The sequence below is a fragment of the Rhinolophus ferrumequinum genome, chromosome 2 (genome assembly GCF_004115265.2).
Source record: "Rhinolophus ferrumequinum isolate MPI-CBG mRhiFer1 chromosome 2, mRhiFer1_v1.p, whole genome shotgun sequence".
Classification (NCBI taxonomy): Eukaryota; Metazoa; Chordata; class Mammalia; order Chiroptera; family Rhinolophidae; genus Rhinolophus; species Rhinolophus ferrumequinum.
The window spans coordinates 103,940,361-103,955,980 of NC_046285.1; the positions used below are offsets into that span (position 1 = coordinate 103,940,361).

The 15,620-nt window shown below is 37.5% G+C and overlaps 1 protein-coding gene across 2 annotated transcripts in view; it reads right to left on the reverse strand.

The window, feature by feature from the left end:
- Positions 1-1,491: 1,491 nt before the first annotated feature.
- The window catches only part of BRWD1 (bromodomain and WD repeat domain containing 1), a 102,674-nt gene continuing 88,545 nt past the window's right edge, over positions 1,492-15,620 (reverse strand). The window contains exons 40-42 of one of the 2 annotated variants that reach the window (XM_033087606.1): positions 14,233-15,138; positions 12,314-13,261; positions 1,492-3,142 (exon numbers count right to left, since the gene is read on the reverse strand). In XM_033087606.1, coding sequence (XP_032943497.1) covers positions 2,700-3,142; positions 12,314-13,261; positions 14,233-15,138 — 2,297 coding nt within the window. In that variant the 3' untranslated portion in view covers positions 1,492-2,699. Of the gene's footprint in view, positions 3,143-8,932; positions 13,262-14,232; positions 15,139-15,620 lie in introns of those variants that run through there. The other variant, XM_033087599.1, reaches the window with a different exon arrangement.

The window sequence follows — 15,620 nt, forward strand, 5'->3', positions numbered from 1 at the left end:
AACTATAAGACTGGACTTCGAAGCAAAATTTGAACATTTAAGTATAAACAATCGACCAAATTGCTATCCCATAAGAGCTTAGGAAACTTTAGGTTGGTTAGCGAGCTAGAATATACAAGATTACCAATGTGATGTTTTAAAACTGCATTAAGACTCCTGGATTAATTGGTTTTATAGAATGACTGAATTGCAAAATAAAAAGATTGTTTGGCTATCACTTTGTCTTACACCTTTTGTTGAATGAAATGACATTTTTACCAGTAAGATTCTCAATTTGATTTCACAATTATATTATGAAGAAATCATTTCTGAAAAGCATTAAAATTATAAATAGGGTAATGATAATACATTTGGCTATGATTAAAATTCTGCGTACTTTTAGGAGAACATTATACAAGAATGTTAAGTTTCAAACAAAAGCTTATTTCATGCAGTTACAATAAATTTACATACGCCAAGCACTTAAAAAAAGGCAAATATATGTCCAAATTAAATACTAACCCCGAAAAGGAATTCCATTATGAAGGAAGGCTGATGATACAAATACTGACAGAAATTAACCTCACCACAGTAAATTATAAATTCAAAATTGAAATCCTTTCATTACACTGAAATAGTCAAGAAATTTTACATAAAGTAGTCATGAGGCTTAAATATTTTCATTTTCTGGTATTTGCAGAGGATTTCACATACCCAATGAGAAATTTATACAAAATTAAGCGTAAATATGGGACTGAAAATAGGTTTAAACATTTCAGTAGAGATCAAAAATCAAACTCCATGCACCTGAAAATATCATTAGGAATTCTTCCCTTTCTTGCCTGCAGTGGTAAAAGATACTGGTATCAGTATTTCAGATGAAAGTATACTAGAAACAGAGAAAAGGACACAGACTCTGTAGGTAAATAACCTATTCTGGTTTATGTTACGAAAAAGAAAACGACAACAAAAAGCCTTTTTTTAAGCAAACATGCAACCACAAATTTCTCAATCTAGACACTTGGTCTACCTATATAACCAAAAAATGTGCATTACATTAGGCTTTTAATGAAAAAGGAATAGAAGCCTTTAGGTTTCCATGTTTTGTTTTTTCAGATTTACACATGCAAATCATGTATTAATATTCACAGATATATTTAAATGGGAAAGCAACTTGCTTCTAACAATTCATTTTTCCAATAGCATGTTCTATGTTAAAAAGATTTGACAGTGTGTTCAATCTGGTGATTTTGATTTCAACAAATACCTAACAAATTAAAACCTCATTGCAAAGATTTCTTTGTAGTATCAAGACCAAATTTTCTAATCCCAGTGAAGGCCACAATGAAATAGCCCAAACATGCTACCGTTCAAGTTTGCTGTGATGAGATTGTAATGGATTTGCTCAAAGTGTTCGTAGAGTTCTTTTATTAAAGTGCAGTAGAGAAACATAAGAGGATGTCAATGTATCATCTAAAAATATGACTATTTTGATCTTAATCTATGTTTTTATTTTCTGATTAAGACCTGCCTCATAATGAGGCACATTTTGGCATCTCTGTAAATGCTACCTGAAAGTAAAAATGAGGAAAAGGTGTGATAGTTACATTCATAGCTTTCATAGAAAAATACATATTCCCTGAATTAGTAATATCAAGTGGTCATCATTCAGTATGAATTCCAATGTTATGAACAAAATAAGACATTTATGGATTTTCTCTAATTGCCTATTTCCAACACTACTTCAGAACTAGACTATCAACACCGCCATCATTAAATCCCTGGGTCCTTCTAGTTTAAGTTGTTTTGACTTTGGGGTTGTGAGTTATAGGGACTGGATCTTATTAAAATATTTGCTTCATTCAAAAGTCAAATGGGCTCAGTGGCACTTCCTCTTGAAATGTGCCTCATTTTTATTTCAGTAATGACACCACAGTCACAGTGATCTGAATTTTTATACGCTAACGCAGGACCCTTAAAATAAGCAGGTTGAGATTTTGAATTTTTTTCAAAATCTTTTAAGCTTTTGCTACAGACCCTGTCTACGTCCCATTACAGTCAGCCCTCCATATCCAAGGGTCCCACATATGGTGATTCAGCCAACCACAAATCAAAAATATCCTAGTGGGGGGAAAAAGTCACATTGTTGCTGACATGTACACTAACCTGTGCAGTTAGGCCAACCACAGTTGCTCTGTACTGAACATGTACAGACTTCTTGTCATTATTCCCTAAACAGTACAGCGTAATTATTTACACATCAGTTACATTGCATTAGGTATTATAAGTAATCTAGAGATAATTTAAAGTATACAGGAGGATGTGCGTAGGTTACATGCAAATACGACACCATTTTATAGAAGAGACTTGAGCATCTGCATTTTGGAGGGAGTCCTGGAACCAACGCCACCCCACCCCTCTGGGGATACCGAAGGACTACTGTATTTTCTCCCGCTAAGGAATCAAGAAATTTCTTCAAGGCCCTTCCTTTCTGAAAGGGAATAATCTTATAAGGCTGTCTTTTCTTTCCGCCTCTCCAACTACAGGCTTCACAATCTATTTCCTCCTCAGAATTCTCTGTAGTGTGTGTCTGTACAAAGGCTCACTGGGAGGAAGCCTTCCTCCCACTCTGACTCACTGGATTATGGCTGTCAGAAAATTCCTCAAAAGGTGCCAAGAGGGAGTAACGTTAGAGGTAGGGGAAGAAAGCGACTGCCAGTTTACTTGTGGCCCCTGCTTGTTTTCAGTCCCACTTCTACATGTTCAGTCACTACGGTGCTTTTTCTTCCCAGGGTCTGAACTGACTGAAAAACAAGCATTTCGCTATTAGTATCTTCTAGCTCTTTTTCACTTTCAGAATGTATGCTTGTATCATCCTCTTTATAAACATTCAGCAATTTTCTCTTAGCCGCGGCAGAAGCATTTCGGTGGGGCAGTTTTCTGCTACTCTTCCTAATCCAGACATTTTCTGGTCCTGCAATCGTTTGCTTTAGATTACTCATTATCTTTATTTTATTTGCAGCAACAGTAGCACATCTGCGGGGAACTCTCTCAGGCACCATTTTTGCTTTCAGAGTTCCACTAGGCATTTGCACTGCATCCTTCTGATTATGCATACATGTTCTCATTTTTGTATTGGGTTCTCTGTCTCTAGGAACAGATTCTGAAAAATGAAAGTTCATGTAAATGCAAAAATCTTGTAACACAAGATTGTACTTACATTCAATACATTCCTACGCAATAAATTGTACTCACATTGCAAAATAAAAAACACAAGTGATCGACAGTACACGTTTTTGACATTAATGTAACTTTCCATTTCCTTGTCTACACAGGGAAGGCGTGGGTAGCAGCCGTCCCTCCCACCTGGCATGTTTTATAATCCGTAAGGGTAACTGTCACTTAAAACAGACTTGTAAGAACGGGGTTAAGGACTGTCAGCATCACAAAGCTGCTCCTCTAAAAGCACTCAAATCTGAATGTTTAAAATAGAACCATACATGGGTGTTAAGCTTTTGGCGTCATTTCTAATCCTCTGTGTTGAACTACTGTCACGTATGCTGAGGTTCTGAAATAAGTTTTCCAGCACCTAAACGAGGAGGAAATGCCACCGTAACCAGGACGGCACAGCATCAGCTCTGCCTCAAGATCCTTGCTGAGGTTTTAATTCTAACACCAGTATTTCAGTCAAAAAAACATTCAATTGGAAACTAGTAGATAAAAAAGGGAGTTGTATATTGGTTTTATAGAACTGAAATCCAGTTTTAATCCTAGATTCATTTTTCTTTTTCAAATATTTGACCATTTTATGTAACTGGAATTGGTAAATCCTAGTTTCAATATTATTCAAATATTTTCTGAGCTAGGTTATGTGCTGGGCAGAGACGATAAGGATAAAGATTGAAAAAGAAACTAATTCTACACGGTAAGTACAGTTGCTGTAAGGAACTAAGAAGTGCAGGGTGCTGTGAGAACATATTCTAGAAACCAAACCTAATGTAAGGGGCAAGGGAGGCTTCCTTTGAGGAAAGTGTCATTGCAGCCGGGAGCTAGGAAATGTGAAGATCCACCAGACAAAAGGGCGGTCAAAAAGCCCTGGGGAAAGGCAGGCCCTCTTTGCAGATGGGCGATTGTCCCAGGGCAGCTTGAGGAGTCGTCCTGAGACGCCTCAATTTAATTTAGGTGGACTCAAAGCCAGGTTTGCAAATTTCAAACACAACATGAATTCGTACTCTTCTAGGACAGAAGTGTTTTTTGATAAAACGCAACTGAAGTTCACTAGGCCCTGAATGTTAGGCCTTATCTGTTGGCCATGTAGCCTTGAAGTCGTTTTAACAATCAAACCATTGCAAACGGTCTTAAAAGCACGCAAATCTTGCTAGGGGTGACTCTGTAGGACCCTTCTCAAGTTTCCAGACATTCAGCAGTCCATTAGGACAGGTGTACATCAAAAAAGCAGCACACTGGACATCTGGAGAACTGACTCCCTCTACAGCCTTTTCACTACGGACTAGAAGATAGTTTTTTGGGCTTTTCGTCAGCTATCAAGTAACGCTCGCTATTATTCGGTAGCAATGAAAGCGTAATACCAACTACCAACCTCAGTTTTCCCTTTTGTGAATGGAGATGTTTGCCCTCCCGTCACCACGGGCAGAGGGGCACAGGTGACAACGGCTTCTTTGAATTGACATGTTAATAGCAGAGTGAGAATTACGAGAAAGCTGCCCTCAAATGGAAAGGCTTTCGTATTTTACCTTCGGTCTATGAAACTCATTTCAAAGACATGCCTGTGCTCTCCCCTAAAAGGTCTCCCCTAATGAGTTAGGAACTACTTTACTCAACGAAACCCTCCACAAATGCATCAGTCCCTTTTGCAGTTATGTGATTCACATGCCTTTCCTGTGAAATTCTATTTCTAAACATGGTTTGTTCCACATCAGTCACCAGGCATTGCAAAAACGGCGCTTTAGCAGGCTATGCGGGTCATCCCAGCAGCGCCCAGGCAGCATACCTGCCCTCCTTACACGCACATGAAGTTGAGGCAGTGGCTTAAGTGCAGTGTTTTCACCACTTCAAAGAATTTTTTTCTTGGGAATTTCAAAATTATGAACATTAGTCTCTACAAACCAAACCTAGATCCAAAGTCAATCTTTAGCACATTAAATCAGTGTTAGGCAAAAGAGAGAATATATATTAATATGCTACAACAGGTAAGTGAAAAATAGCTTTTAAGAATACATAACAAAATTAAGGTGAAATTTGTACTTATGGTAGGTTAAGGCTATACTGGTATCACCCAACTAGCTGCATCCATTTGCATGTTGAAAAAGCATTAAAAACAGACAAGTGGTTCACTCCCAACAACATACCCAGTTGAACACCAGTTCACCATCCAGATAAAATCCTATTACAACTAAGTCTTGTGGGACAAAATGATTTAAGTTGCAGCAATTAATTCCTTTGTGGTGTAGTGATGGAAGTACCCAACACGGACAATTTAGGAACCTAGTAAATAAATACTAACACATTTTAGTAAATGGTTATTTGTAATCCAAAATAACGGGAAACAGTTGAGATTCTACAGAAGAAACTCTAAGTAGGCATTTAAAAATACCTGAAGGAAAGTTGAATTTTAAATAACTTTTAAATAACTACGTCCAGAAGGGGGAGAATATGGGAAGGCATTACACTGCATACAGCAACTCCAACTTGATAAAACTCTCTCTGAAGTGCTAGAACATAAAATTTCACAGAATAAAGACAAAAACAGAATCTGAGGAAGACAGAAGAGTGACTATGGGGTATTAAAAAAAAACACGTCAGTGTTAATTTTATTACTGAGAACTTCGTAAATTATAAAGTGCTTTATTCTCTTTGGAAAACTACAGTTTTTAGAAATATATACAGGATAATTCAGAGTTAGAGAGAAGTCCAATCTCTACGTTAGTGTACAAGCTTAAAAATGTTGGCGGCTGCTACTCTTAACAGTATAGGTATTTGTGTCACTTAACATTGAGTCAGGACAACCCCACCAGTCCTACTGTCTCAGATGGTCTTGGGTCAGTCACGTGTGTTGAAGTTACCAAGTGCTTGAGGCATTGTTGTCTTCCTATGAATGATCCCCCTTCTGGGTGTGGCAAAAACCTAATCAGAATAAAAACTTCCATCTGCAAAGGTACTAGGTCACCCTACCTAGGTAGCCACTTTAAATTACAACTCAGATCACTGTGTATTCTAAGATGGTCTGTGGTGATCAGAAACTTGGATGCAGACACTAGTTTTGATTGGAAGCAGTAAATCTCTAGTTTCTATGTATTAAGGATTATTCATATTCCCATTGGTACTTCATGATACAAAACTGTTTTCCTAAATCCAAAGTAAACTACACATCACTGCTGTAGAAGTGTAAAGAAATTTTAATCTCAGCAGCATTTTAATTGGAGCATTAACAAGTTTGAGAATGGAGAGATAAAAGAATGCCTCAATTAAAATGTAAACAATGTACTAGTTTATTTCAAATATTTTTTAAGTACTGACATTATTGCTTGCTGTAGTTGGTGGATAAATCGATTCCATAATAGAAGGGAAACCTTTTTAGTTACAAATCATGTCTCAAGAAGCCTTGATCAGAGCTGATTTGAGATGTTCTTTCTTCATTGTCTGCCCTTCACTGGTATAATGAAATGACCCAGACTCAGGAAGCAAATAGCACTTCTCATTGCTCTTCATCACTCCTAAAAATTAAGTTTCCAAAAGGATCCCATAAACTGGTAAGTTTCTTTAGAGAATGACTGGAGAATACTGTTTTCTGTAATTGTTTCGGTTTCACTTATTATCTTTTCTAGGGGAAGTTGGTAACACCGAGAAATCAGCTTCTACAGTATAGCAACATCAAGTCAAGAGACTGTCAGAAATAATTCGTAATCTAGTTGTTCGTCACTACTTTGGTCATTCTTATGGTTGGATAGCTGAACTTATGTCTGCAATACACTCAAAGAGGGCACCACAGAACCTTGGATTGTTTTGTTTCGCACCTACAGCTCTCTCATCCCCAGGAACGTTAACTGGTAATTCATGATTCTCCCAAGATTTGTGATCACTACTGTAATTTTTTTCTAAAAATCTGATGAAAGCTCTATGAAGTATGAAAGAGATCTTATACTTAATGAACTTGAGATATCTCAGAGCATTTCAAACTATCATAGGCAGGATAAAGCATCAGAAGTAAATACTGGATTCGAATCTACTTGACAGAAGCAGAACTTACAGAATTAACCAGCGAGGAGGCTTGAAGTAGTTTTAAAAAGGAGGCGGGGATGGAGAGAAAAAGCCTTCTGAAATTGATTGTACTCTTGCTATTTTAGTTAGTAACTGACTAAAAACTGGATCCTAGATGAAAATGTGAAGACTCAGCTACGGTAACGAGTTAATTTAGAAAGTTAGAGACCTTGTGTGGGATGGGAAATTAAAGATTTGCCCCTTTGACAGGCTCCAGGAAAATGATAACAATTGTACTGGTGAAGTGAATGTACAGTCCAAGCAGTAAATACGTATCAACTTCAACAGAGTAAACAATTAAAGACTCCTTTAACCACTGATTGAAAAAGGTCATAATTTCTAAATGTTTTCCTTGTGGGGCCAGCAGGTTAGTTGCTGCAGTCAAAAGTCTGTAATTGGTCACCTTATTTCAATTTGATCAGTGAGAATGCCTTTCTCTTTACAGCCCAATTTCCCATGAAAGGTTTTAATAAATGATAAAACTTACCTTAAAATTAAGTTAAAAACTAAAGTATGACCAGAAAAGCATCTGTAACACTGATATTATTGAATGAATGAGTCTTAACAAATAGATATAGTCTATAGTTAGTGTCCTGCTGCCAAAGACAGCCTACACACCTGTAGGACTGAAATGTGACTGCCCCTCCCTTACCTCCCTCCATCAATTTCAGAAGGGCAATCCTCGAGGAGACATCAAGTAAGAGCCCTGGTATTTTTCTACCACATTAACAATGTAGCAGGAACACGCTTAGCAGATTATGAGTGACTGGTAAAAATGCCCCTTAACTTTGAGAATCCCCATGTATCCTTCCTTAGGCAACATCTATAATTTTAAAAAATGACTATAAAAATACTCTTTAAATGTGAGAAGAGGCAAAACAGCCCTCATCATTTTACTCTTTACACTTCAATTCTTTGATTCACAATGTGAGCTGTAAGCAAGATTAGCATTTATTCATCTAGTTGGACTCGACTTTTCCACAATGCTCCATTTTCTCCCTAGCTTTAACAAATTTGTTTGGTCTTTGTTCCCAAATACTAAAATAAGAGACAGTCTTTAGACTGTTAAGTTGCAATTTCTTAGGGTTTCTGCTTTATTATTCCCTGGTATCCACAGCAGAAATGAGAAGTATAACTTAACAGACGAAAATTTCTTCTACAGTGAAGGCGCTTTGTACTCCATCATATTAGAATAACTCTACTATAATCTCCATACAGTTTAAGACAACTGAAATATTTGGTGTCAACTGTAAGATGCCTGATAAAGTAAATATATTGACTCATCGATGAAGAGAATGGAGCTGGTATTTCACCGATAACAAGGGGCAAGGCAAAAAGACCTTTTCTAACCATTTACAAATTACTCGAAATATCAATACAATTGAGTAGAAAGGAAAAACAAAAATACTGTATGCACCTTTAACAATGTTCTTGCATTCTGATATACAAACCTCTCACTTTTCAGGTGGTATTATCAAATTCAATTTGTACCAACAGAAGAGATTAAAATCCTTTCAGTTTAGTTTTTAAAACTATACCGTGAAGTTAATAAATTTTGTGTTCTGATTATTATAAAGAAAAACAGGCTAGAAGAGAGACAGGAAACGTAGTATGGACGTTATTCTAAATAAGAATTTTACTTAAGATGTCATCAGCCAATGTCGCGCGCAGGATGTGCTGACGTCGCTCCTTATTTCTGGACAGTAGTGACCTCAGATGGTCTTTTCATTGGTTTATGTCTCCTTTTCCCATTCCCATTTCGACATTTTGAAGTGCTTTTTCCCAAAACAAGTCCTTTCCCCCCATTTCCTTATTATAAAACTAATTCCCTTTTCAGGCACAACACTCTACTATTGGAAAGAAACTTGTTTTAACTGCTTTATCTTCCTTCCAAAGGATTACCAAACTGAGAAAGGATTTAATCAGAGATTTTCCCCTAAAATAAAAAAGGGAGAACACTCACCCTAGGAATTATCTGAAAATGGGATAAACTTTTCCTTTTATTCAGAAGTTACTACACATTGTCAGAAATACCCTATTTTTAAATAAATAGGATATAAAAAAAAGATGCTTGTAAAACCTTACCTATTTTTTAAATGTTTGAAATCTTTTTTCTTAATAGGCTTGGTAAAATTAGTCTTTGAAAGAAATCAAAAATCAAATCTAAACATCTCAAACTTTTTTTCAAACCATAAATGAATAAAATCATAGGACTCTGGACATACACAACAACCACAGTAGTCTTTCTTTTTCATATACCATTAAGTAACTTCAAGTGCAATGGAGAGCTATAGCACTTACTTCTGGATCAGTTCACATTCAATTTGTAACCTTTTATGTTTTCTCACAAGAAAAATACACACTGATCCTGAACAAATTAAAGTACATCTGTGCATTATATCCCTGCGCATTTTGGGTAAAAAGAAGTAGGAAAAAAAAGTCAAACGTTTTAGCGCTCAGTGTAAACATTTGAACTATGTATTATTTATTAATTTCCCTTAAAGTACGTAGGAGTGTGTGTGTCACATATTCAAAGTGAACCTTAGAAATAGCACCATGACCAAAAAGACCCATAAAAACAATTCTCTCTAATCCCTTCATTTTACTTCAGAGCTTGAGAATGCTATCATTGTCAGCCATGCTTTCAAAGCCACCAGCCCAATTCTTGTTTTTTCAGATGAAACCAGAATACTCCTATAAACAAGGATCTAACCACTTTGGAAAAATGAAAAATTAGTAATTAGTTGACCAGCCAATCAATGACGAGTTAATTCAGTCCAAAAGATAAGATTAGTTCTACTGATCAAGGCTAAATGATCAAAGTATCATTTTTACCAAAAGAATTTATGTATTTGAGTGTATTTCATATTTATTTATGGATTTTTTGGGTACCTTTTTGCAAATGATGGTAAACATGGAGGTATAACCCTGAGAATAGCTAGAAAACGGAGAAGCTTAATAAGAGTTTAAATAAATTAATGGATATGACATCTATCACCATTAAAATGAGGAAAATAGTAAAGGGCATTCCATTAATTTTTTCAGGTCAATAGTCCAGGCCAATCATCCTGCACCAAACTGTCTACTACACACTGAATACAAGCACTGCGAAGAAAAGCATCAGGTTTGAAGTGGTGATGGCTCTCTAAACAACCAAAGGACAGGCAGGTATCCCACCTGTTTCAGTTGGTAATGTCCAAAGATATCCTTCCCCTTACATCAGAGCAGAAAGAGAAAATACCTCCTACCATGTCAAATGGAACAGATAATTAAAAACAACACTTAACAACATTCTCTAACACTGCTACCAGAGTCTGATGCTTTTCCGTATCTGCCACTTTAAGGATACACAGGAGAAAAGGGTGAATTTTGTCTGAAATCAAATAGGGCCAATAAATAACAAAGGTGGAGTACTGTAACATACCCCTTAGCTACAAAATATGTAAACCATTTGAATCAAGTCCATCTTCAGGCACAAACAAGCTAGGAATGGCCACCTATACTGTTCGGAGTAGCACAACCTATCAAGTAAAAATATTTGGCTCGAGAAAATAAGTGTACTATGGTACTTGATGTGATAAAAGTTCCACTTTAAATGTATTTCAAAATTATTTTTCCATAAAACAGATTTAAACTGGAGGTCACTAATAAAGATACACTTAGTTGCCCCAGCAAAGAATGCCTGGGATTGCACATGGCAGCAGTAAAACCAGAGAGATGGAGAATAACATTTCACTATTTTCCTATGTAGATGAGATTGGTGATTGCACACTTAACAAAACTCAACCCTACGATTTCAATAAAAACGGGGGAACTACAAATAATTTAAATACTCTCTTAGCCCTGTACATGCTATTAAAGAACAAACTTTTCCTAAATCTAAGGCACACAAACTCCTCTATTTCACAGAGTAAGACTATGGAAGACAAGAGTTTGGTTAAATCCTGTCCATGGAAACCAGGAGGTCTTGGAAAGACAAATTATATAGCATTTTGTTAGTGCACAATTTTAAAGAAAAATGCTAGGACTATGGTCTGGCCTTAGAGGTTTAAAACGTACAATCAAAACATTAAAAAAAATAATTTACCAGCACTTTATAAATTCAAGTTTATAAAATAAAAGTGATGATATTTTCCTTAGAGAGAGAGAGAGAGAGAGAGAGAGAGGCAGAGGCAGAGACAGACAGAGACAGAGAGACAGACAGACAGACCCAATAGCATTTGGAAAGAAAACTGGAAACAATTGTAATGAAAATGACCAAATCTTGTATAATGCATTCTACTCAAGTAGCCAGGGAAAGAAAAATAAAAAGTGGTAGGTACCTTGCCTACTAATCATGGTTACACTTCCCATGATTGTAATGTCAGTATGCACATAATATTTATGACAAGTCTGTAAACATAGGTCATGTGAAATTGTTCCACTACAATAGGACAGGGCTTAGAAACTACCACCTCTTCATGAATTCAGAAAGCAGCTGCATGGCACTTGCTACCAGGAAGGTAATGCTCACTGGTTTCACAACCAGGGTGTCTAGTGTTAAACACATTTCAGACTCTTGCTCTCTGTAGTTAAATACTGTCAAAGTAGATCTGCCCCCAAAATGAAGCATAGTTTGGCACCTGTGCTGAATGCTGCTACAAGGGCAAGCAAGTGCAAACAAAAATAACAGTCATGATTTAGTCACATTCATAACTTTTCATAGAAAAATATAAATATATTCCCTGAATTGTAGGACAAAAAAATAATTTCAATAGCCAACTTTCACCATAAATTCCAGTCCACTTCCTCTTTAAATGAACTGGTTTCCCTCAAGGTCATAAGGTGCGATCATCAAAATCTAACACATTTTCTAAGCTTCTATCATCATCCCCATCATGGTATCTCACGGTCCTTCTACCCTGATTTCTCGTTTTTATTTTTGAACGGCGAAGAACTCTCTTGGATTTTGCATAGTCCAAATCCTCCCACTCATGGTCGTCCACATTTAACCGGGGGCGCTTGCTTTGTGTTTGTTGCCTCACAGTTTTAGGTATGTTAGCTGGAAAAGTTTTACCTTTTCTAACTACTTTTGCTTTTCCTCTCATTTTCCTCTTTTTGGTTTTTGTCTCATCAGCAGAGTCAACATCTGACTCAGTTACAGATCCCAAATCTGAATCAGATTTAGGACTAGTGTCAGGTCCACACTTTGAATCCCCTGTTGTTTCCGAAATTTTCACATTTTCCAATTCAGGGTGCAGCCTCTTCCTTTTCCTTTCTGTCTTGGCCGCTTCCTGTGAGTCCTCCATCACTGTGGTCTTACTGAAAGGAGCCTTCCCATAGGTCCTGAGTCTTTTGCCATTCCACCTGCGCAGCCCATAATTCAGTTCCTCTTCAAAGTTCTGCTCTGCAGTAGCTTTTTGTGCCAAGGTTGACTCAGAAGAAAATTTTCTATCAACCTCATCACCCCCTGGAATATGGCTTTTTGAATCTTCCTCTGAAGACCCAATCAAGGAATTTTTCGTTCTCAAAGGTGCAACATTTGTTCTGTGCTTACTGGTCTGCCTGGTAGGTCTGCTCTGGGGCGCGGAATCCGACGCACCTTCAGAGTCTGAGTCCCCACTTGGAGACTGGGGGACTTCCTGCTTCCTGCTCTTGGTACTGCCCTCTGACTCAGCGCCGGGGGGCTCCCCTTCACAGGCGTCCTGTTCACCTGGCACTTCACAGTTTACAGCTCCCTCAGAATCACTCACATTCTTCTCAGCTGCAGGACATGCAGAACGGAGGAGCTTCTTCCTTCCAGTTTTGCTTGTAGTACACACATTTCCTAAACTAACATCTCCCACAGCACTCCTGAGCTCTGTCTTACTGGCCGCAGTGGCTGCACATCTTCGAGGAATCCTTATGAGACCCGTTTTGGGTTTTGATGCCTTCTTAACCTCCTTGGAATTGCTGTCTGAGTCACTGGAACAGACCCTTTTCCTGGAAAATTTTCTGCTGTGTCCATGGTCTTGTGATGCAGAATCTAAAAATTAAGAGTATTCTTTTAATCTTTGATAGAACAGTAAATCTAAAGGAATTAAATGTTCAATATTTTAAACAACTTCACCCAGAATTCTTCATTCTTATTAACTTGGAAGGAGGATGGCAGTGAGTGGGATGGGCTCTTAACACTTTGGAGCACTGACTTTTTTGGCCTCAGCACCATTCAAAGTATAACATACTCCCATCAGTGCCATCCCTTGCCTTACTATCTACATACACAAAACACCTGACACTAAAAGATTTTATTTACATGAATACAGACTAAGCTACCACTGCACTAAGGTATGGGAACTAACCACTTACTCTCAACCTCCCTGAAACTCTCCTTAACTTCACAAGCTCCAATCACATCACCTACTTTGCCTCCTGCTCCTTAATGTTTTTCATCAACCCCATTTACCAGGACTACAATCTTAATTAAGCAAGTTATTTCACCTCTCCATGCTCCAGAGTTATCAGTAAAATGGACAATAATAGTAATAGTACCTATCTCTTAAAAGATACGAAGACTAAACTGATTAATAAACATAAAGCATTTAGAAAAACTTCCTGATACACAGAAATAGCTCAGTAACTGTTCTGTTAGCTGCTGTTATTACTTACCACACTCCTTTCAAGCAGTTCTACCCTTTTCTTTCCTCTTCTCAAACTATCATTACCACCGTTTAAAAATGTGCTTGCCCCCTGCTTTTCTTAAATCCACAGTCAACACTATATCCCCATCCCCAATACAAAAAATGACATCTTTAAGAGCAATAGTTAAGGCCAAGACTGCCTGTTACTTGAAGAAAACCAAATGTACCACTGGACCAAAAGTTATGCATGCACGTAGGGATAGGAAGGACACACAGAGAGAATGATGGACAAGGCCCGGCATGGAGGGACATCTGGCAAGAAATTTCACGGGAAAGAAAAACAATGAGAATAAATCAGTGAAATGTTTTGAATTACCTTTCATAAAATTGTTTGCTTTTTCTTTTGTTTTATCATCATCTGAATCCAAATCAGTTTCAGATATGTGATCTGAGAAACACTGAGACCCGGCAACAGGGTCACACTTCAAATTTCCTGAAATTTGGCTTGTTTCCATTCTGTGACATTCACCATCTTCTCTACCTTCTTCGGATTCAGAGTCCTCTGAATCACTGACGATCTTTGCTTTTTTAAGGAAAGTTGCATTCTTGCGACCTGTGTTGTATTTCCTACCAGCATACTTTCTCGGTTCAGAATCTGCTTCCTCCTTTTCCTCTGAGATGTTTTCTGCCTGCTGTTTCTGCCCAGATGTTGATGGGCCAGCAGTTCTGTGATGTCCATTATCCGAACCATGACTTTTAGAGTCATCTTCAGAAGACTCTATTTTAAGAAATTTTGTTTTAGAAGTTGGAGTGTGGGACTTGTAACCATTAGCATGCCAACCTTTCCGGACTACCTGCAAATCACTTTCTGACTCTGAAACTCCATTTTCAGAGTCACTGTCAGCGTTCTGGGCAGCATGAGAATTGGACACGGGTGATGGTTGATTTTGGTGTTTTAGCTCCTCTTCTTCAATTTCTGATTTTAAGCTCTGATCATCTTCAGAATTATGTAGTAACTTTTTTCTAGCTACAGCAGAAGCATTCCGGTGAGGCAACTTACGGCCGGAACAGACACTTTCAGAGCTAGAATTCTCCTCTGCGTCACTCATTAGCTTTATCTTATTGGCAGCCACAGCAGCACACTTTCGTAGAACTTTCCTGTTATTTCCAGCTCTGGCTTTTCGCCTTTCGCCAGTCTCCAATGAATTGTTATCAGAGTCACTTAAATAGACTCTCTTTCGAGTGGCTTTTCTGCCACATCCATTTTCTAAAGAAACTGGACCTAAAAATAAAGTAACAGTAAGATTAGCAAGGTCTTCCTTATTTCAACATGTTTTTAATGACTTTATTATTTTAGTACTGATGTTCCTTATTTTTTACTGCCAAAATAATTCCCTTTCTAAATGTAAAAGGCCTAAAGGATGGAACAGAATAGACAGCCAAGAAATAAACCTGCACATATGTGGTCAATAAATTTATGACAAAGAAGGAAAGAATATACAATGGGGAAGGGACAGATTCCTCAAAAAATGGTGCTGGGAAAACTGGACAGCCATATGCGAAAGAACAAACTAGACTATTAACTTACACCCCACGCAAAAATCATAACTCAAAATGGATTAAAGATTTGAATGTGAGACCTGAAAGCATAAAACTCCTAGAAACAGAGGGGGTAAGCCCCTTGACATTGGCCTTGGTGATGAGTTTTTGGATCTGACTCCAAAGCAAAGGCAACAGAAGCAAAAATAAACAAGTGGGACTAAA